At 42.7% G+C, this 21545-nt stretch overlaps 1 protein-coding gene across 4 annotated transcripts in view; it reads left to right on the top strand.

The window, feature by feature from the left end:
- ZDHHC9 (zinc finger DHHC-type palmitoyltransferase 9) overlaps window positions 1-21545 on the top strand; it is an 85542-nt gene that overhangs the window by 51006 nt on the left and 12991 nt on the right. The window contains exons 1-5 of one of the 4 annotated variants that reach the window (XM_038588274.1): window positions 496-709; window positions 1070-1138; window positions 2348-2649; window positions 12892-13052; window positions 18421-18579. In XM_038588274.1, coding sequence (XP_038444202.1) covers window positions 2483-2649; window positions 12892-13052; window positions 18421-18579 — 487 coding nt within the window. In that variant the 5' untranslated portion in view covers window positions 496-709; window positions 1070-1138; window positions 2348-2482. Of the gene's footprint in view, window positions 1-495; window positions 710-1069; window positions 1139-2347; window positions 2650-12301; window positions 12448-12891; window positions 13053-18420; window positions 18580-21545 lie in introns of those variants that run through there. The other 3 variants (XM_038588275.1, XM_038588273.1, XM_038588276.1) reach the window with 3 other exon arrangements.

Genomic DNA, 21545 nt, shown 5'->3' with positions numbered 1-21545 from the left:
CAGGGTGACTGGGACAGAGGTGAGGTCCCTAAACTACTGAATGGGACTTGGGAGGCAGAGGACTTGTTTTTATGCTGATAAAGAGTAAAATCGCAAGTTGATTTCATGCACGTAGGGCCAAAGGGGCCCAGGGCGGACCTAGTATGGGGTGAGCACCCGGATCTATGAGCCAGTGTTGCTTCAGTGTCTCACCGTGTGTGTGTGGCGGGGGGAGGTTGGTAGCCCATCCCTCCTTGTCCCATCTGCACTACCCTTAACCTCCGTCTCTGTGTAACTCTAACAGTAGAAAGCGACGCTTCTCACATTGGCGCTCGGACCCCAAAGGGAGGCTGGCAGTGGCTTGGCAGGTGGGCACGAAGCCGGGAGATGGGTGGGGGAGTGGGGCGGAGGCAGCGTCGAGTGGCATTCGGGATAGCCAATGGTAGTTTGGGGCAGGGGTGGCAGGGGCGGAGGCGCTGAGGCCGAGCAGCCAATGGCGGGCGAGCAACTACTGGAACGACCTGGTGACGTGAGGAGCGTTCCATTCGGCCAGCGGTGGGCGGTTGCCACAGCTGGTTTAGGGCCCCGACCATTGGGGCCCCTTGTCAGGAGGAGGCAGCCTCCGGGCTGGGAAGGAGAAGTCGCTGCCACCTCTGGCAGCTGACGTGGTCCCCTGGGACGGTCCACTTCCTGCCCTCAGTCCCGGCCGAGTTCGGTCTCCCGGGTTCAGGTAACGAGGGGTGGGGGTTGGGGTCTCCTGGGCTCGGCCGCATGGTGGGCTGCCAGCCCCTTCGCTGCTCCGGGCCGTGCGGACGTCGGCAGCTGCCCTTCTCATCTGGGCAGCCGCCGAGCCCCTGGCCGCGGGTGACTACACGTGGCGGGGCGTGTGTGAGTGTGTACGAGCGTGTGGAGGTGGCGCGCGTCCCAACCTGCCTGGGGCGGTGGTCCGCTGCGTGGCGGAGGCAGGGCTGGCCTCCCGAGGCCGCGCCCGCCGCCCGCCGCCCGCCGCCCGCCCCGGACTCGGGCCTCCGGTTCCCGGCTGGTGAGCCGGTCGCTGGCTCTCGACGGATTTTGATCTTTGTTCTCCCAGGGCCCGGCTCCCCTTCCTGGTCTCTCTTCCCCCGCTGGGCCGGTTTATCTGGAGGAGATTGTTTTCCAGGTTAGTTTTACACAAAGGAAGTGTTCTCTGCACCTCTGGTGCTCCCTCCCCTTGGCCAAGCCTTCTTGCTTTCTCATTTCCCTGCTCATCTCCTGGTCTCTATTTGGACCCTTGCCCTCTCCAGCCCGGAATGATTTTGGGTTGGTTGTTTCTCATCAGTCAGGCAGTCTGCAGGCTTCCACCTCATTCTTGCCAGCGTGGGGCATGTGGTGTCAGTAAATAGAGGCCACAGCACCACACCTGAGAGGAGAAGGTGGGCAGTGGCTGAAAAAGGCTGGGCCGGGGGGGGGGGGGGGGGGGGGGGGGGGGTTCAGGATGCCGAGTAGGGATGGCACTTATGAAATGTCCCAGAAAGCAAGCACCTTTATGACTTTTCTTAGCTGCTGCCATGTCCACTCCACCACCCCCACCCCCACCCCTAACCATTCCAGAACCTCTCCTGCTTAAGTCAGCCTTTCACCTATGGGTCTGTGATGTGGTTTCATTAAGATTCCCACAAATGTTAGGCTAGACTGTCAAGATTGATTCATTTCCCGGACTCAGGAAGTTACAGAGGGTTTGATTAGGGGAAATCTGTTTTGAGTAAATACAACCTGGATATGTGTACAGAGTGTCCAGAACCTCCTAGCCCTGCCAGAGGGTGATTTGTTCCCGGGTGTGATTCATATTTGAGTGGCTAATTGAAGAAAGAAGGTGAAGTGGAGGAGGGGAGGGAATAGCTCCTTAGGGACACAAACTCTACTATTGTTTTTAGAGTCCTCTTACTGATGATTATAGAACAGTGGTATAGTGGAAAGTGCCCTGAACTGGAAGTCAGCAGACGTATTTTCTTGGCTTAGCTTTGCAGCTGTGTGACCCTGGACAAGTTACTTCCTCTCTTTGGTCTTAACTTTACTCACTTCCAAAATAAAGTAATTGGGGTTATCACCCATAAAATCCCTTCTAGTTCCAAAGTTCTATGATGATCAAATCATCAGTATTATATTGGAAGCATAGGGATTTATTTAAGAAGGTATGCTAGCCCCCCTCTTTTTTTTGAGGACCTTTAACCTTTTCTCCTTTGCTAACACAGATTAGAAATAAACTTTTCCCACTTCCCTACCCCTACCCCTTCAGGCAGTGCTCATCTTTCCACCTCTGGGAAAGGAGGATTGAACTGCATTTTCTTGTTCCTGCCTCATTTTTTTTACCTTTTGTGCTTTTTCTTAGGCCTAGAAATTGGACTTTTGATGATGTTTGACCCTGCGGCAGCAATAGCAGGCATCGTGATTTCGAACCTGGGCTCAGCTTCTGTTTCTTCCCTCTTGTAATCACAAAGCCCATTTTGGACCAGGAATTCCAGTCATGTCTGTGATGGTGGTGAGAAAGAAGGTGACACGGAAATGGGAGAAGCTCCCAGGCAGGAACACCTTCTGCTGTGATGGGCGAGTCATGATGGCCCGGCAAAAGGGCATCTTCTATTTGACCCTCTTCCTCATCCTGGGGACATGTACACTCTTCTTCGCCTTCGAGTGAGTTTCCATTGAATAGAGTTGCCTGATTATGGTTACTTTGGGTCTAGGGGAAGAACTCTCTTTCTGGGAAGTTTGTGGATGGTCCTTGGATGGCACTATCCTCTTGAGCAATGTCCTTAGATCATGCTGACTGAATTCATTTCTTTGTGCTTATAGCAGAGTCCATGCTTCCTAAAAAGGCCAAGACCTTTGACCCCAATTTTATAGCACTGATTTGGGACTATCCCTGGCACATTTGGGAAAAAAGGAATTTCTTTGTTATTAGCCTCTCCTTTTCAGTGGTCTCCTTAGGCACTTAGTGACAGAATCCCTCTTCCCCACCCCATCTGGGCCTAAGGGTAGCCCTCATGGTCATTACTCTGTACCACAAAACTCACCTATTCTGTTACTCTGGGTCCTATTTCCTTAGGGCTCAGCTCTCTGCTAGCTATTAAATTGAAAAGCTAATTACTGGGGACCTGCAGACCAGTTTCAGCCTCAAATGTGCTACAAACTCGCTGAATGTGTGGCACATATGTGCTTATTAAATGTGAGTTTCACTCAAGATCACTCAACATAAACAACTCCGTATTCTCTGTGAGCCTGATACCAGCCTTGGAGTTATTTTTTTTTTCTGTGATGTAATAGCTAGTACTAGAGTCACTGTTTGAATCCTGTATAGGTCACTGCTCTAGGGAGGTGGCCAGTTGGATTCTAGGGTACTATGGCATGACTACTGGGTGTGCTGAGAATGCTATATACTTGAGGGATGGGAGCAATGCTAATTTTGAGATTATTATGAGAGCCCCGGGGAGCCAAGAGGTGTGTGTACAGACTGTAAGCCACACCTGGTATGAGCCTGCTATAGTTCATATACTAGAGTGACCTGGAAATGGAGCTCCCATGCTGGGGCGTGGCCATGAGAGGGAGGAAGGGGCTCCTCAGCCAGCCTTTGTGGGTAATTAAAATGAGCTTTGCTCTCCTGGAGCTCATTTTTGCCCTTCTTCTGTGAGGGCTCCAGGCCTTCCCGGTGCATCAAGAGTGATTTTTTAAGGCTGCTTTGCCAGACTTTTTGATGGTTGCAGCTGGCTTGGATAACAGCAGGGGGAGGGGGGCAGTTTATAACAGGGCTAGGAAAGGAAGGTCAGAGAGGATCTTTGTCAAAGGCACTTTTGCTGCTGCTGTTGCTGCCGACTTTGTGAAGTATTTGGCAAAGTCAGGTTGGTGATGGCTTCTTAGTTGCTTCCCAGTCTGAGGTTTATGGTGGAGTGTGTGTGTGTGTGTCTGTGTGTGTACTTGTGTGTGGTCCATGTGAGAGCATGTGCAGTCAGGCAGGCATATGTGTACTGTTAAAAAAAATGTTTCCCCTGTCACTCTTCAAGGTTTTTTTTCTTTATTCCTGCCTTGCTTCTTTTTGAAGTGCAGAGCCGAACTCTACTCTCTGTCATTCTCCCTCTCTTTCAGTCTTTCCCCTGCTGAAACACTAGCTCTTTTTGCCACCACACCCTTCCATCCTAGAGTTAAATTTTTGTGGTTGGAACCATTTAAAACAGAGATGAGATTTGTTTCCAGGCCCTGAGTGATCTGGTAATTCTGGGCCCAGGCAACCTCTGGTTTGGCTGTCCAGGGGAATTTGAAATTTGGAGCTGTTTGGCATTTGGCCCTCTTTGTATCTGGGAGCCAGACAGAGTCTGATTCGGATCTGTCCCACTTGGGCCCCAAAGGCCTCTGAGCAAAACTGCCTGTGGGATGAAGCTTATAATTAGCCAAGTTACTGTTTGACGGAGGCAGGTTGAATTTTCTACTAAAATGACTTTCCCCCCCAAGTTACTTCTTGTGCTTTGCCCTCAGATATGAGGGGTGAGGTTGTTTGTGAACTGCCATGAGTTCCAGCTGTCTGTGTGATAGAGCAATTTTTTAAAAAAAGATTTTATTTCTTTATTTATTTGAGAGAGAGAGAGAGAGAAAGCTGGGTGAAGAGCAGAGCAAGAGGGACAAGCTGACTCTATGCTGAGTGTGAAGCCCAACACAGGGCTTGATCCCATAGCCCTGAGATCATGACCTGAGTCAATCAATCAATCAATCAATCAAGAGTCCAGTGCTTAATCAACAGAGCCACTCAGATAGAATAATTATGTTTGAGGGTAGGGCTGGGGGAAGGAGAATGGAGAGGGGAAGAAAGAAGGAAGTTAACAGGTTAGCGAATGAGTGGAATGGGAAAGCATAAATCTAACCAAAGGAGAGAGGACCCTGGCGATAAATCCTTTTTATTGAGGGTAGTGAAATCTGTTTGTGCACATGCGTGTGTGTTTGTATGTGTGCGCATATGTGTTTGCCTGGGTCTGTCATATATAGACACACAGAGACTCTAGGTGGTGGCTGCCTTATGACTAGCCAGTGACAAGCTGTACAAAGGACAGCAGCATGCCTCTGAAGCATGAAATCTCTTTCTGGTCGACCTTTTCCTTTGGAGTATAATTCACTACCAACCACACAGTGTGGGGGTAGGACTTGGGGGGCAGAATGTGGGCCCCTTGGTTAGTATTAAAGCTTAGGAAGACGTCAGGAAATCAGCTGATCTAATCTCCTGTCTTTAGGCAGGTGATGGCATCTGAACCACCAGTGACAGAGGGCTGTCTGTTTTCATCCTCAAATTGTCTAGGGGTGTGGATTGCACATCCTCTGACTGCTGCACTTTTGCCTTGGGGAAGTCGAGATCTTGCTGCACATCTGGACCTGCATTTCCATAATAGGGTCTTGCCTGCAGCAGGTGCTTAGGAACAAGTGCAAGTTGATTTATAGCTGCCCACGGCACAGCCCTGGGTCAGCCAGATGGCTTGAGGAATCTGGTCAGGCACGCGGGCACCCCTTGATGAAAACATGCAATGTTAGTAGTGCCAGTGGTATCTTTTTGTTTTTGGATTTTGCCTTCACACGTTTCGACTTCTCAGAGGAGGGACCTATAATTTTGAGTGGACAGAGAGTAGGTTGAATACATAAAATGAGAAAAGTTTGTCTCTTTAGGAGCTAGTTAGCTCTGTATTGTTATAAGTGTTTCCAAAGATACTGGGTGGCCATCTCTCAGGGCTGCTGTCACAAAGTGAATTCTTGCTGGGAATGGGAAATTGGACTAGATTATCACTAAGCCTCATGCACCCCTGAGAGTCTGAAATTCTGTATAACCATTATGTTTGTCTGGAAGATTCAAATACACACCCTGAAAAGGGAAGGATAGATTACCAGTAGATAGCTGTATTTAAATATATTCCATATTTAAATGTAATTATATCTATGTTAAATGTATTGACTTTAAAAGCAACATGAAAATTATGCAGTGCTTTAAAAAAAGATTTCCTAAAAACATAAATAAAAATAAAAGAGGATTTTCTAATTTATTTTTAGGGTGAGGTATTTAGATGTGAGTGCGTGTGCCAGTTTCAGCTTTGACCACATGAACCATTCTCGGTCTTTTCTGCCCAAACCCTGTCTAGCTTGCATGAACACGTTGCCACTAGCTTGGCTGGTAATGTCAGGACATTCTAGTGGAATGACGCTGACAACTGTGAGATGTCCAGCTACTCAAAGACTATTGTGGTATTTGGTCAAAGTCAACTTCCTGATAAAGCTTGGAGGAAGGAACACATTCACTGTCTTCTAGAGTTGGCTTCCTAGCTGTTTCTTTTAATTTTATGACCAGATTACTGGTGGGGTCAAGGTACCCAGACTTTTCTTGTGGCAAGGATGACTGTGTGACTCTTGACCCCCTCTTGACACAAAAGCAGTTTGTGTCAATGATCAGTGCTTATGCCTCCTTGTGCTGTGTGTAGAGGAAATTGTATCAAGGTACTATCAGACCTTGTTGGACTGACCTTCACAGGTGCTTTTGATGTGCAGAGGAGTCATTGAATTGGATAAACTGAAAAAAGCCTTGTAGTGCTGCCTAGTAATTGACCCACTCCTAGCCTATCCAAATTCTACCTCTGTTTCAAGTCCCTTCTTGAGTCTTCCTTCATGAAACCTTTCCAGTAACTTCTGCATTTGTAAGACTAGTTGTACATACTGCTCATTTAACACATCATCATAGGACAGTTCTTAGATTTCTAAGTTCTATGATAATTACACTTTGAGCTCTTTCAATGTCAGGGACTATCTTTTATGTCTATGTAGCCCCAATAGTGCCCTCTACCAGACCTAACAGAGTAGGTGGTCAATAAATGTAACTGAATTCATACATTCTGGATACACTTAAAATATAACAATCTTGACTCACAGAATCATAGAATGGTAGAACTAGAAGGGGCCTTGGAGACTATCTCCATCCTTGTGCAGGTGAGGAAACTAGGCCCACAGAAGAGAGGTCCCTTTATCAGATTAGTCAGCCAGCCAATGCCTCTGTATGACACTGCTTTTCATCTCATTATTACCTTTTGGGTGTGAAATCCTGAAGACATTTAGATTTATTAAAGCGAACATAGTGCCAAATGCTAGACCAGCATATTCTGGGTTCTTTCTAGCTAGTGATTGTGTTTCCTAGTGGCATCTAGGTTATTTGGGCCTCCCCAGCTCATGCTCCTAGGAAATGAAGGCATCTTTGTAGAAAACTAATAGCATTCTGGCATGGCATTCTGGTAGCCTTGCAGGAACAGAGAAGCCCATCTTTAAGTGTGAACCTAGAAAGGAAGCTTTGTGACTTAGGACAGATCATCACCTCTGTGGCTACTCATAGTCCCTGCTGCCCCAATGAGGATGGCTTGGAGAAAAATTAAGCAGTGTGTGTTCCCTACCTCATTACCATGCAGGTGATCCTAATCCTGATGAGAAGAGCACCATATCCCTGCAGATATGTGGGAGAGAAAAGGCAATCTGACAACACAAAGTTACCAGGTTTAAAGAAACACAGTTATGTAGACCAAAGCCAAACTGACACAGCAGAATGTTTGTGTCTGTAGTACCAAGGTCCAGGTTCCTGAAGTTACTTAGATGAGATTGGGAAGAGGAAAAAGTGACTTTATTATGATCTCTAACCAAGAAAACATTCTCTGGAAAATTTTTCTGTGGAGATTCTGTCTTGTACTTTACCTAGCTCAAGATTCTGTGTATGACTTGGCTAACCAAAGGCAGTTTTAGAAAGTCACAGTTGCCTCTCTGATATCAATCTGTTATAGTGTGTAGCTAAGTTCAACTTCCTGATAAAGCACGTTCCCTGGAGAAGGGTTGGGTTATGTCTTCTGAACAGTATGCTTTCCTTCCTTTGCAGTTCTGTCATTCAGAATTTATCTATATATTTTCAGCCTCTACTACCTTTTGTGGTAATGCGTTTCACACTGTCAGTCTCTATTGAATGCATCTCCCATCTTTTTAAAAAAAATTTATTTATTTACTTTAGAGAAAGAGAGGATATAAGTGGGAGAGGCAGAGGGTGAGAGAGAGAGAGTCTCAAGCAGACTCTATGCTGAGCATGGAGCCTCATGTGGGGCTCGATCCCAGGACCCTGAGATACTGACCTGAGCTGAAATCCAAGAGTTGAAGGCTTAATGGACTGTGCCACCCAGGCACCCCTTCCATCTTTTGAGAACGAGTCTTAATTTAGTATAGTGATCTATTTTGGGAAAAGTGAGCCCAAAGAACAGGGATGTCCCCCAGCATGCTGACATCAGTTGAGATGTTTATCGAGGGAGAGAAGAGACTTCCTAAATCTTCTTCCTCAGAGATGCCTGAGCTGGTATTGTGTTTAAGAACAAAAGAGACACCTTATGCCTTTTGCAATAGCAAGAAGCTAGTGAATTCAGGATAATTAGGGGGATATTTCTGGAATGGAGCAATGAGAACGCAAGAACCTTATGATGATGATTAGATAAGGCCAGTTAATGGAAGGCCTTAGAATACTGGCTTGTGGGGTTTGGGGATTCATATAATAAGCAGCAGGGATTTGTTCTAAGTTTTTGAGCAGGAGTACATTATAACTGAAATTTGTTATTTGATATACTTGAAATTTGTTGTTTTTGTTATAATTGAAAGTGAAATTTGCTATTATCACTGTGATTTAGCAACTACCTAACAAGTTTGCCTAGATAGAGATTTTGGCCCTCCTCAGTGAGAGGATGGCTCATTGCCTCAGAATTGAAAATGTCCCTGTTTGGTTAATTTTCCCCATTACTACTGGAGCAAAATAGGCTTATGCATCTTCCTCTGACCTTCACATAGCAGTCAATCTGGAGGCTGATTTTAAATTATGTTTTTAGTGTTCAAGGAAACTTTTTCCCTATAAGCAGACTCTTGAGTGTCATCAGAAGACCCTTGAGCCAGCCTTATAGGTGATTCTACATGTTTACTATGCTTTAAAGGTAAGTAGTATGTAAGAGAACAGAAAACTGTCCATATGAGTGAAGACTTATAGTAAAGGCTTATTACTATTATGTGGGACAAGGGCCATCGTAGGGCTCTAACCTTGGGCCCTTTCTGCTGTTCCAAGCACAGCTCTTTCTTAAAGCCACCCTTAACAGCTGCCATAGGAGCAGTTTTAAGCAGCCATCAGCTTCCCACGAGAGCTCTTCTCTGACCACTTATAGTCTTTAGAGTCTGAATCACCCTCCTAACACTTGATTATTGGTCTTATCTTCTTCTCTAGCTGTTTCATATGTTAGTTATGTTTTCCTAACAAAATTAACTCCTATTTTCTCTTGTTCTTCATTTGTTAGACCCACAGCACTTGTTGGCGGATTGATTGCACTGAGCTATTAGGGAGACTTAGAGGTAGAGTATTTTAAAGAACACCATTCCGTGCTCCTAGTCTGTGAGGCAGAGCCCTGCTATGGAATCTGTCTGGTTTCTTACTAGCTGTACTCATGAATCTCTTTTGAGTTTTTTTCATCTCAATTGAAGTCTGTGTCATTATCATTGTCCCTCCAATGAACTAGCATGCTAGGGTTGGGGGATGGGACATGACACACCAGCCCAGCCTGGCACTGCTGGTTACTGCTAGACAGTACCACCATGTGGCCCATGGGACATGTGGAAGTCCAGTCATGTTACCCAGCTATGGGAGCCTGAGGCCAATCAAGAAGTTGGTAGAAGGTGGCTTAAAATAATGATATCTCTTCAGGTGGCATAAATGAATACTTAGTAGGGACATGGTTGAGTTTAAAAAATTAAAAAGGGAGAAAAGCAACTTCTAAACCTTCTGGAAGGGGGAAAGCCTCTTGGCACCTTGAAGACAAAAGAGAGTTCTGTTTTAAGAATATGGATATAATTATTCCAAGAAGTGATATAAATGGAAAATGCTAGAGGATTTCAAAAACAGTTAGCTTATATTCATGGATGACATATCCAGTCTTCCACTAAGATGAATTCGTGATTTAGGATACTCCTGACTAAAAAAAAAAAAAAAAAAAAAAAAAAAAAAAAAAAAAGGATACTCCTGACTTTTCAGGTTGGTATTGGGAATTGCCACCAAATCTTCATGTACCCTATTCCTGTCAGAGACATCTCTAGCTTGCTGCAGTTATCAGATTAACCTAAGGGGGTATTTTTGACCATAACTATTAAAGACAGACACTATAGGTTGTAGTTAACAACAGTCTTAGCCACTGGCTCTCTAAGTTTCCTCTTACTTGGAGTGGAAAGGCCTGCTGGTCCCACATCTGCCTTCCCAGCCACACCCACTCACTAGTGACAACTGGCTGCCAATAGCCTCATCTCTGGAGAACAATACAATGGGCCTATTGTGTACTTGTTGACATACAGAATGGATTGTTTTAGCAGGTGCAGAAGATAGTCCGTGTGGAGATTACAGAGACCTTTATCCTTGATGGTGTAGTGTAATTCAAATCTAAGTTGTCCTTTGTCTGGTTAACAAGCAGGTGTTGGAATGGGACTTGGTTAATCTCGGATCCTTCATGCATGGGGGGCAACATTGATGTCTGTGTGTGTGTGTGTGTGTGTGTGTGTACGAGAGAAAGAGAGAGAGAAAAAGAGAGAGAGTTCTATTTTCTCTATATCTTTTTCTTGTAATAAAACAATTTAAAATCCCTTTGGTGGCCAATCAGATAGTTTTGATTTTTCTAAGTTCATTTGTTGGAGACTGTACCCCCAGAGCAATGTGAGTCCTAGAGAAATTACTTACTTGTTTTCAAGAGTGATCTTAGAAACGGGCAGTGACTAGAAAGATGGCTCTTTTCTGTTAGTGTGGTAACTTTACTTGGCTTGTTCATAAAACAGTCTTGTGTTTCTCCTGTGTCCTTTGGGTCCCTGATAGCAGAGGTGACTTTTGTTTCCAAATTCACTTCTTGATTAACTGTGCTACTGAAGGTGAAACAGTGGAAAAGAGGGGGTTCCACAAGTTAGTGAAATTCAAGGGCCTTAATTACCCTATATTTAGATTCTTTAGTTCTTCAAAATTTACCCCCTACCCTTAGCCTTTAGGGGAGGAAGTAAATCATATAAAATCAGGCTATGACCAAAGATTTTGTTAAAAACAAACAAGCAGGCAAGCAAACAAAAAGCCACAAAAATCATTTTGCAGGTTCACTACATATGTTCACCTTCAGGACAAACTGCTCAGCCTAATATAATAGTTGGTTCGCACCGGCCCCTGCAGTCATGTGTGTGGCAGGGAGGCAGAGGGAAGATCTCATATGTATTGTTTCAAAACTACAGCGAATGTACAACATGGGGTTAAATGTTTGCTCTGAGTGGACAGCAGCTTGCTTAATCCCCATGTGGATGAGGTAAGCGTTTTTTCCTTAGCTTACTTTCTCTGCTCTCCCTCTGGCCCTTGCTCATCCACTTATAGTCTGCCTCCAAGAGAAGATCTCTGTATTGAAGGAAAAAATGTGCCTCAGGAGGAAGAGAATAAAAATAGGTCAGTGATAACTCTCATCACATATTCCTATTTATTTGGTTTGAAATTCAGTTTAATGCAACAAGTATTTGTTGATAGCTTCTTTGTCCCCATACTTGTATTAAGCTCTGGGAGATAGAGAACCATGATGGTGATGTTAATAGCTGACACTTACTTAACGTTTACTATGTTTCAGGTGCAGTTCTAAGCATTTCATTTATATGCATGCATTTGATGTACACAGTGACCCTATGTAGTACTATTATTATCCTCATTTCACAGCTAAGGAGACTGAAGTTAATTAAGTCACCCAACTAGGAACTGGTGGAGCCAGAATTCAATCCCAAACATCCCCACTCCAAAAAGACAAGGTTCTTGCTCTCATGAAGTCCAGCTGGGGAGATGAGGTCAACATAGTGAAAAACAGCTAGGAAACAATGTGAAGCTCTGACAGTGAGGACGACGCTAGAGAAGGGAGAGATTAGGGCACCTTAGGAAAGGCCTATCAGAGGAGGCAAGATTTCTCTAAATCCCAGATTCTTCATTTATCAAATGGGTCTAATAGACTACCTCATAGAGTTAGTGTGAGAATTGAATGAGATAATGCATATAAAAGGCTTAGTGCAGTGCCTGGCATATGCCAAGTGCTCAGTAAGTTGTGATGTTGACAGTGATGGTGTTGATGTCTCTGGGACCTGAAAGATGAGTAGAACTGGGATATCCAGAGAGGAAGGGGAGTGGCCTTCCAGGTGAATTATGAGGAAAGAGGGGGAGCAAACATGTTGGGAAGGGGTGCCAAGGAGATACAATTTTCTTATTCCCTTGCCTAAGGTCACTAAGCACCTACTAGCAGAGCTGATCGAGGAGAGAAGAAGATGGATGTTGCAAAGACAGTCAGCAGCCCTGAAGCTTTTCACTGGCCTTGAAGCATGCCAGATGTACCCTCTGCCTGATGCTGGGACCCCGCTTCATGGATCGTACTCATTTTTCTTCCTCCTCCTTGAGCTCAGGGCTAATGCCTGATGAGAGGTCATGAAAAGCTCTAGACATTCTCAGAGTGAGAGAAACCTGTGGTAATTACCAGTCCAGGCCCAGTTGCTTCCCTGACCTTAGTGTGAGCCTTTCCCAAGGCACAGAGGAAATGTGGTTCTCAGCAGGCTGAGACTTGCTGATAAGGGGAAGTCCCCTGAGACTGTCTTCTCTAGGTTATAGGTGGCATCGATCAAGTAAGTGTTGATCTCCTACTATGTGCAGAGCCATATATTAGGAGTTATGGGTAATTCAAGAGAAGAAAAAAAACATAGGCCCTTCCCTCAAGGTCATGCTGATTTTGTTGTGAAGACAAGATTGACACGCTGGTAACAGTTTGAGGTATAGCTAATGTAGGTATAGCTAAATGTTCAATTGCCTGCTTTCTTCAGATGTCGATACCTGGCTGTCCAGCTGTCTCCTGCCATCCCTGTGTTTGCTGCCATGCTCTTCCTTTTCTCCATGGCTACACTGTTGAGGACCAGCTTCAGTGACCCAGGAGTGATCCCTCGGGCCCTCCCAGATGAAGCGGCTTTCATAGAAATGGAGATAGGTGAGTTTTCTAACCAGCTGGTGAGATGCTGTGCAGTGAGTGACTTTAATCACTAAGGGAATGGAATCATAATGGTAATTGCAGATTAAGAGTCATTTTTAGTTTTTTTCCTGCAAGATCCTGAATCTGAGATCATGACCACCCTATGATTTTGGTAAGGCAGATTTAGCAAGACTTGAAAGCTATATGCTTCATTCTTCCTTGTGTTGGGTTGTGTTTCAGGAGGGGTTTGTTACCAAAGTCCTGCTGCACTGTTCCCAAGAGGATAGGCTTTTTTACTTTTGGGGGTCATGAACTCATTGGATTTTTTAAATGAAAGCTTTAAGCCTTCTTTTCATAAAAATATTCTTATATATTTGCATATACACATAGTTTTGGTGATTTCAGGGATTCATAGATCTTTTGAAGCACATTCATAGGCCCCACCAAGAATTCCTGCTTTAAGGCAATACGCAAGGTAAGAGGAGACAGCCGTGGTGCCAGGAACCACTGAGAATTCTAGGAAGGTAAAAGAAGGTAAAGGAAAAAAAAAAAAAAAAGAAGGTAAAGGAAGTAGTTACAGGCTCATTACAGTGCAGTTTTCAGCTCAGGGTAGGTCTCTTTGGGATAGAGATGAAGTGCTACACTAGCCAGAAGCCAGGATGGCTCCACAAATTGAAGCAGAAGATCCCAAGGGCTAGAGGCTAAAGGAGGGAATATCCTAGGAGCTCGCACTGGAAAAAAAGGCCATGATACTAGTACTAGGAGGAACTAGAAGCTCCCCAGACCAACAGCAGTGCCTGCCTAAATTGTTTGCAAGTCCAGTACCCAAGTAGCTTGAATCAGCATTGAATCCAGATAAAGTAGAAGAACGGGACCCAAAACTTGTAAGACTAGAAGGTATGCCCATGGACCACCAATCTATGGTTAGCCTTTGGATTGTTAGGGTGTTTGTTTGATTTTTGATTTTAATATTATTTTATTTAACTAGAAACACACAAACATATTAGAGTTATAATAGATATTACATTACATTTATATTTTTGAGAGAATTTACATTTGTATAATATTATCTGCCTAAGAAAATACTATGTCTCTATTTTCAGATTAAATTTTATGCCCTTGAATAACATTTTTTTTAATGCTTTAAATCGCTCCTCAAGTTTTATTTTTTTTTTAATTTTTTTAATTTATTTATGATAGTCACAGAGAGAGAGAGAGAGAGAGAGAGAGAGAGAGGCAGAGACACAGGCCGAGGGAGAAGCAGGCTCCATGCACCAGGAGCCTGATGTGGGATTCGATCCCGGGTCTCCAGGATCACGCCCTGGGCCAAAGGCAGGCGCCAAACCGCTGCACCACCCAGGGATCCCGAATAACATTTTTATAGTTTTAAAATCTAGTTTCTGTATTTCTCATATTGAGTGTATTCCTTTTTTAAAAAGATTTTATTATTTATTCATGAGAGAGACAGAGAGAGGCAGAGGCACAGGCAGAGGGAGAAGCAGGCTCAATGCAGGGAGCCCAACGTGGGACTTGATCCCGGGTCTCCAGGATCAGCCCTGGGCTAAAGACAGTGCTAAACCCCTGAGCCACCCAGGCTGCCCGAGTTTATTCCTTTTTTTTTTTAAGATTTTATTATTATTTATTTATTCATGAGAAACAGAGAGACAGCGAGGTAGAGACAAACAGAGGGAGAAACAGCCTCCATGCAGGGAGCCTGACATGGGACTCAATCCTGGGTCTCCAGGATCATGCCCTGGGCTGAAGGTGGTGCTAAACCACTGAGCTACCCAGGCTGCCCCCGAGTTTATTCCTAATGTTTATATGCATGCTATCATCAATGAAATATTTTCTCCTATTTCCATTTGATGTTTTTTCCTCCAGTTTTATCAAGATGTAATTGACACAACGTTGTGTAAGTTTACAGTGTTGATTTGGTACTCTTTTAGAAGGGTTTGAAAGCTTCCAATCTTTTGTATTTCTTTTGTTTATTTTAGCTGCATTTCCCTCTAGCTTCTTTTTTTAAAAGATTTTATTTATTTATTCATGAGAGACAGAGAGAGAGAGAGAGAGAGAGAGAGAGAGGCAGAGACACAGGCAGAGGAAGAAACAGGCTCCATGCAGGAAGCCCGATGTGGGACTTGATCTCGGGACTCTAGGATCACGCCCTGAGCCAAAGGCAGATGCTCAACCTTTGAGCCACCCAGGTGTCCCTCCCTCTAGCTTCATAGTGAATTTCTTTTTGAAGAATTCCAGACTGTTTTAGTTGAGCTAAGCGGACATAGGTTTGTGCACATCTGAGCTTAGGGATGGGGTGAAAGTGGAAACAGTGGCGGGAAGGCAGAGGCTGGGTGTCTTGGTGCAGCTGGAGTTCAGGGGAGACCTGGTAAAGCTGGAGTAGTTAGGAGCAAGATAGGAGGGAGAGTTGTATATGCCATCTTTTTTCCATCTGGATGATTCTTTTATCATCCTCTTTCCATTAACATATAGAGAAACTGGTCTCTTGCATCTCACAGCAGGTGTTAGCAAGGTCAATTCTGTTTTGCCGGATCACTGGGCCTGGAGCCCAGGCTTGAGCTGTCACATTGTTGTGACTTCTCCTTTTAGTATGTTTCTCTCCATAGACGAATGCATTTTTTGCATTCATTCGTATGTTTATGTTAGTGAGTTTTTGTCAACTTACGTTCATCCCAGTTCTGGGTATGCTCTGTGCCTGGGGGCTGAGGGGCAGAAGATGACATTGTGATTCCCTTGAATCATAGCGCCTCATGGGGAAGATGAACCATGAACCCTGTCTCACAGGTGTCTTCATGTAAAGCACATGCAAAGGAATATTAAGGTGGCATGATGGTACTTATATCATTCTCTAATGAATAGCTATCCCCATTCTTTTAAAACTTGTGATGCACTGTTATTGTTTGATTTCACAGCATCCACCCCACTCTGCAAAAAAAGGAAAAAAGTCCCATATGGCAGATATTTTTAAAATCAAAGTGAATTGAAAAATTATTCTGTTTTTAGAATTATCCTGCATATCTAGGATGCAACGAGACAGGCATTCTCATATGCTGCAGATGGATGGGCGTGCAAATTGATACTGTCTGGAAAGCATTTTGGCAATAAGCAATATGGGCTTTAAGGATTCATACCCTTTGACCCAGTAATTCCACTCTACTTAGAGTTTATTTAAGGGAAATAATCAGTTATACAAATTACTGTAGAAGGATTTTCAGTACATCATTTTTTTCTTTTTTAATATGGGCCTGGCTATTTTAATGCTGGCAACTTCATCTATTACTGCTCAGACTTCAACATGCTTTCCTTTTTTTCCTTTATGTTTTAGAAATTAACTTTAAAGCATGTATATATTCTTTTTTAAGATTTTACTTATTAGAGAGAGTGAGTGAGTGTGGGGAGGGGCCGAGGGAGAGGGAGAGAATTTCAAGCAGACTCTGCGGTGAGTCCATAGCTGGACTCAGGCAGGTCTCAATCTCACCACCCTGAGATCACTACCTGGGCTGAGACCAAGAGTTAGTTGCTCAACTGACTGAGCCACCCAGGTGCCCCAATACGTATACATTCTTGAGGAGGGGAGGTGGGAATTGTGATTGGAGTGGTGATCAAAGGGGATTTAAACTTTACCTGAAATATTTTAAGTTTTTTCATGCAACATCATTTAAATGTAAAAACCCAGAGGCCACTTAAATGTCCTACAATATAGAATGGTTAAATAAATTACAGTATATGCATATGATAGAATATTATATTGCTGATATTAATGTTTTTAGAAGAGAAATTAACAAACCTGGAAAAGTTCACCATATAATGTTAAGTGAAAGATACAGAATACAAAATTATACTTAGAATGTGATCTCTAATTTTTAAAAGTTGTGAATGTTTATTTATCTGTTAAGGAAATACACCAAAATGCATGGATATCCCTGAATTGAGAGACTGTCAATGATTTTTATTTTTTCTCATATGTATTTTCTATTTTTTCCAAGCTTGTTACAATAAGCATGCATTAATCTTATTTATAAATAATTGTTTTTCTGATTCTAAGTATTATCAGTTTTTTTTCATGCATATTTTTTATTTTTGCAAGATAATATCCTTTTATGCATGTTGCTTTCTAATGCATATTTTCATTTTGCAACGTATTGTGAATATTGTCCTGTATCTTCATTGACTTGTCTATATCATTTTATTTTTTTTCTATATATATCATTTTAAATGGTTGCATAATATTCCATCCTATGCAAGTATCATAATTTATTTAACCAACCTCCTATTGTGACACTGAGGTTATTTTCAAGTTTTCACTATTTTTTTTTATTTTTTTAAAGATTTTATTTATTCATTTATGGTAGACACACAGAGGGAGAGAGGCAGAGACACAGGCAGAGGGAGAAGCAGGCTCCATGCACCGGGAGCCCGATGTGGGATTCGATCCGGGGTCTCCAGGATCACGCCCTGGGCCAAAGGCAGGCGCCAAACCGCTGCGCCACCCAGGGATCCCTCAAGTTTTCACTATTAAAAGAGACTCTGTGGCAAATGGCCTTGCATCAACATCTTTTGTATATCTCATTGTAATTTTATTAAATTCTTAGAAATAGAATTGCTGGGTTAAAAAATATATGCCTTTAAACTTTTGGAAGCCACTGCTTTTATTGCTTACTGATAGTGTATAAAAATACCTTCTCCCCATCCTTGCCAACACTGGGCATTTTTACTCTTTTTAATATTTGTTAATATAGTAGGAGGTAACAGTGTCTTTGTGTTGATTTTTATGTCTTTGATTGTTAATGAATTTATTAACTTATTTATTTATAAAGGTTTTATTTATTTATTTATTTATTTATTTATTTATTTATTTGAGAGAGAGAGTGAGCAGGAGCCGGGTAGGGGGCAGAGAGAGAGGGAGTTGCAGACTCCCCACTAAGCAGGGAACCTAACATAGGGCTCAATCCTAGGACCCCAGAATCATGACCCCAGCTGGAAGCAGATGCTTAACTGACTGAGCCACTCAGGTACCCCTGATTGTTAGTGAATTTAAATGTTTTCATTTCAAAAAAAAAGGTTTTAATTTCATATATTTTTTAGCCATTTCAGTTTTTCTTATGAATGTTTTTCTTTGTAATCTGCCAAAAAACGTGAAGAAACCCCTTTCACATGTGCATAAAAGAATTGTATAGCATTTAGTGGAATTTCATTTTTTACTGATGTATCAACTCTCTGATGTTGAGAGTGTCCTCAGATAGTGTTAGTCTGGAGAAGACAGTGTGCCTAGGGAACTGGTGATTACTCCCACTAGTTTTAGAGAAGTGGTAAGACTTTAGGGCTCAAATAATGGCTAGCAGTGAAATTAACTGTTTTTACTGATCTACAGAAGCTACCAATGGTGCAGTGCCCCAGGGCCAGCGACCACCTCCTCGTATCAAGAATTTCCAGATCAACAACCAGATTGTGAAGCTGAAATACTGTTATACATGTAAGATCTTCCGGCCTCCCCGGGCCTCCCATTGCAGCATCTGTGACAACTGTGTGGGTGAGTAAAGCCAAAGTGGCTTTGTCTGGGGGGAAGGCTGAGTTGAAGGAGGAGAGGGTTAGGGTTATTATTCCAGGGAAAAATCAGTAGGAGTGGGAAGATAGACTTATAGGAAATAAGCTAGAATTAGATAGGAAACTTTAGATAGGAAAAATGCTTCTGAACAACTGTAGATCAACTGTACTTCTGGAGATCGAATCATAATTTAAATATCCTCTAGCCTAAAATTTATATTAAAAAACCTTTTTGGAAATGGGTGAGTAGACTTTACCTGTTTTTCAAATCTGGATTTGTTTCAAGTGGAGCCCACCTTATTAGGTAGGGGGAAGAGAACCCTAGTCCACTGGAGGGCAGCAGCGGGGAAGGAAGGGATATGTAAGAAGTAGTGTTTCCAAGAAGAAAGTTGCTAGCATTTACTGAGTTCCTGCTATATACCAGGCACTGTGCTAAGTGCTTTCCCTTTCTCTCATTTAAGACTCATAAGAACCCCATGAGGTAGGTATTATCCTCTTTTTACAGGTGAGGAAATAAGTGAAGAACCTTTGTGCAGGTTCATGTAATTAATATGAGATGAAACTAGAGCAGGTCTGGTTCCAACACTGTCCTTTCATCTTTCTCTGCTGAGGCTGCAAGGGTGGCTGGTGTGCATAATACATGGGCCTGTGGTTCTATCTCCATATATGTGGCTTGGTTGTAATCACTGCCTAGTGTGTGCTGAGCCCTGAGAAAGATCAGAAATAGGCAGGAAATATGTCTATGGATAGGCATATATGTGCAACTCCTTACATTACCAGTAAACATACTTCTTTTTAAAAAGGATTTTATCTTTTTATTTGAAAGAGAGAGAGAGAGCATGAGCACACATGGGTGCCGGGGGCCGGGGAGAGGAGGAAAGAGGGGGAAGGAGAGGGACAAACAGACTCTGCACTGAGCGTGGAGCCTCAGGCGGGCCTCGATCCTAGGACCCCGAGTCAAACACTTAACTGACTGAGCGACCCAGGCACCCCGAGCAAACTTTTAGCACTCTTTGTATATGCCATGGAACATGCCTGACTGAGAACATTGCTTACTTCTTATTAGCCAATTCTTTAGGCAAAGGTCAGGAAGATAAAACTTACTTTATATGGTAAAAATCTGTGTATAGATAGGATTTTTATAAATTAAAACTCATTTTAAATTAGCTAGGAAACTCGATATTTCAAAAAGGTCTGATGTGAAGTTTTTCATAAAGAATTCCCTCTCCTTATTAATATTCTTAAATATAAAGAACTCATTCAAATTGATTTTTAAAAACAAACACCGGGCAGCCCAGGTGGCTCAGTGGTTTGGTACTGCCTTCGGCCCAGGATGTGATCCTGGGAACCCGGAATCGAGTCCTGCGTCGGGCTCCCTGCGTGGAGCCTGCTTCCCCCTCTGCCTGTGTCTCTGTGCCTCTCTCTCTCTGTCTGTCATGAATAAATAAAATCCTAAAAAAAGAAACACTAACATTCCAGGAGAAATATGGACAGTTCGTAAATGGGATATGTTATTAACTAATTAACATGAAAAAGGTTCATCCTTACTATAAATCAGAGAAATAAAAATTAAAACAAGATCTTTTAAAATCCAGAACATTACCAAATAAAACCTGATCATGCTTACACTCCCTGACAGGAGTGTAAATTGGAACAAACTTTTTGGAAGACAACCTAGTAGATTCATAAAAGCTTTATTTTTTTTAAAAAAAAGATTTTTATTTATTTATTCATGAGAGATACAGAGAGGCAGAGACATAGGCAGAGGAGAAGCAGGCTCCCTGTGGGGAGCCTGATGCGGGACTTGATCCCAGGATCCTGGGATCATGACCTGAGCCAAAGGCAGATGCTCAACCACTGAGCCACCCAGGAGCCCCTCTTAAAAGCTTTAAAACATGTATACCCTTGGATGCAAGTGATCCCCTTTCTAGGGATCTGTGCTAAGAAAATAATCAGGGATCCTGTAAAAGATTTAGGTATGGAAATATTTACTTCAGGATTGTTATAATGTGGAAAAATTGGATAAACCTAATTGTCCATCCATAGATAAGTGGTCAAATAAATTGTGGGACATTCATGCAATAGATTTATGGGAAAAGCTCATATTAGAAAGCTAAATGAAATAAAATAGGAGCTAGTCTACATTTATAGTGTGATCTCAGTTACACATTTGAAAAAATATAAGTATATGCAAAGATATATGCAGGAAAATATGCCAGAAAATATACCAGTAGCTTATTATCTATGGGTTGTAGAATTACAAATGATTTTGTTTCCTTCATTTTTGTTTTGTTCTTTTGTTTTTTTTTCAAGTTTTCTATGATGAGCATATATTAATTGTATTATCAGAAAAAGTATGATTTAAAATATAGTAGGGGCACCTGGGTGGCTCAGTCAGTTGAGCATCTATCTGACTCTTGATTTTGGCTCAGGTCATGATCTCAGGCTCGTGAGATGGAGCATCGAGTCTACTGGTGATTCTCTCTCTCCCTCTCCCTCGGCCCCTCCTCCCACTCATGCTTTCTCTCTCACTCAAATAAATAAATAAAATCTTAATAAAATAAAAATGGTAAAAATATATCTGTATAAATCTATAGGTTCCAGTGTTTTTCTATGGCAGATTTGCTTGAAGTGAGGCCATATCTGTAATTCTTGATCCAGATATTACCTTAATCACTTGAGCAGGTTTTCCCTACATCTTCTTTTCCTTTGCTGAAAAGATATATTGTAGTCCTTTAGCCAAGAGATGTACCATTCTTACAGTCTTATTAATTTTGACTAGTATGTAGCTTTTTCTATTCATTAAAATAATACATGTTCATTGTAGAAAATATGGGAGGTACAGAAAGTATAAATAAAATTTGATCCCAAATTTCCTCTCCATTTTGCTGTATCTCCTTCCAGTGTCACTTGTTTGTGAAGTTAGATCACACATGATAGAGTTTTTAATCC

Source organism: Canis lupus, chromosome X, assembly GCF_011100685.1.
Source record: "Canis lupus familiaris isolate Mischka breed German Shepherd chromosome X, alternate assembly UU_Cfam_GSD_1.0, whole genome shotgun sequence".
NCBI classification, from domain to species: Eukaryota; Metazoa; Chordata; class Mammalia; order Carnivora; family Canidae; genus Canis; species Canis lupus.
Note: the sequence above shows the minus strand (reverse complement) of the source record. Positions and strands in the feature narration are given on the sequence as shown.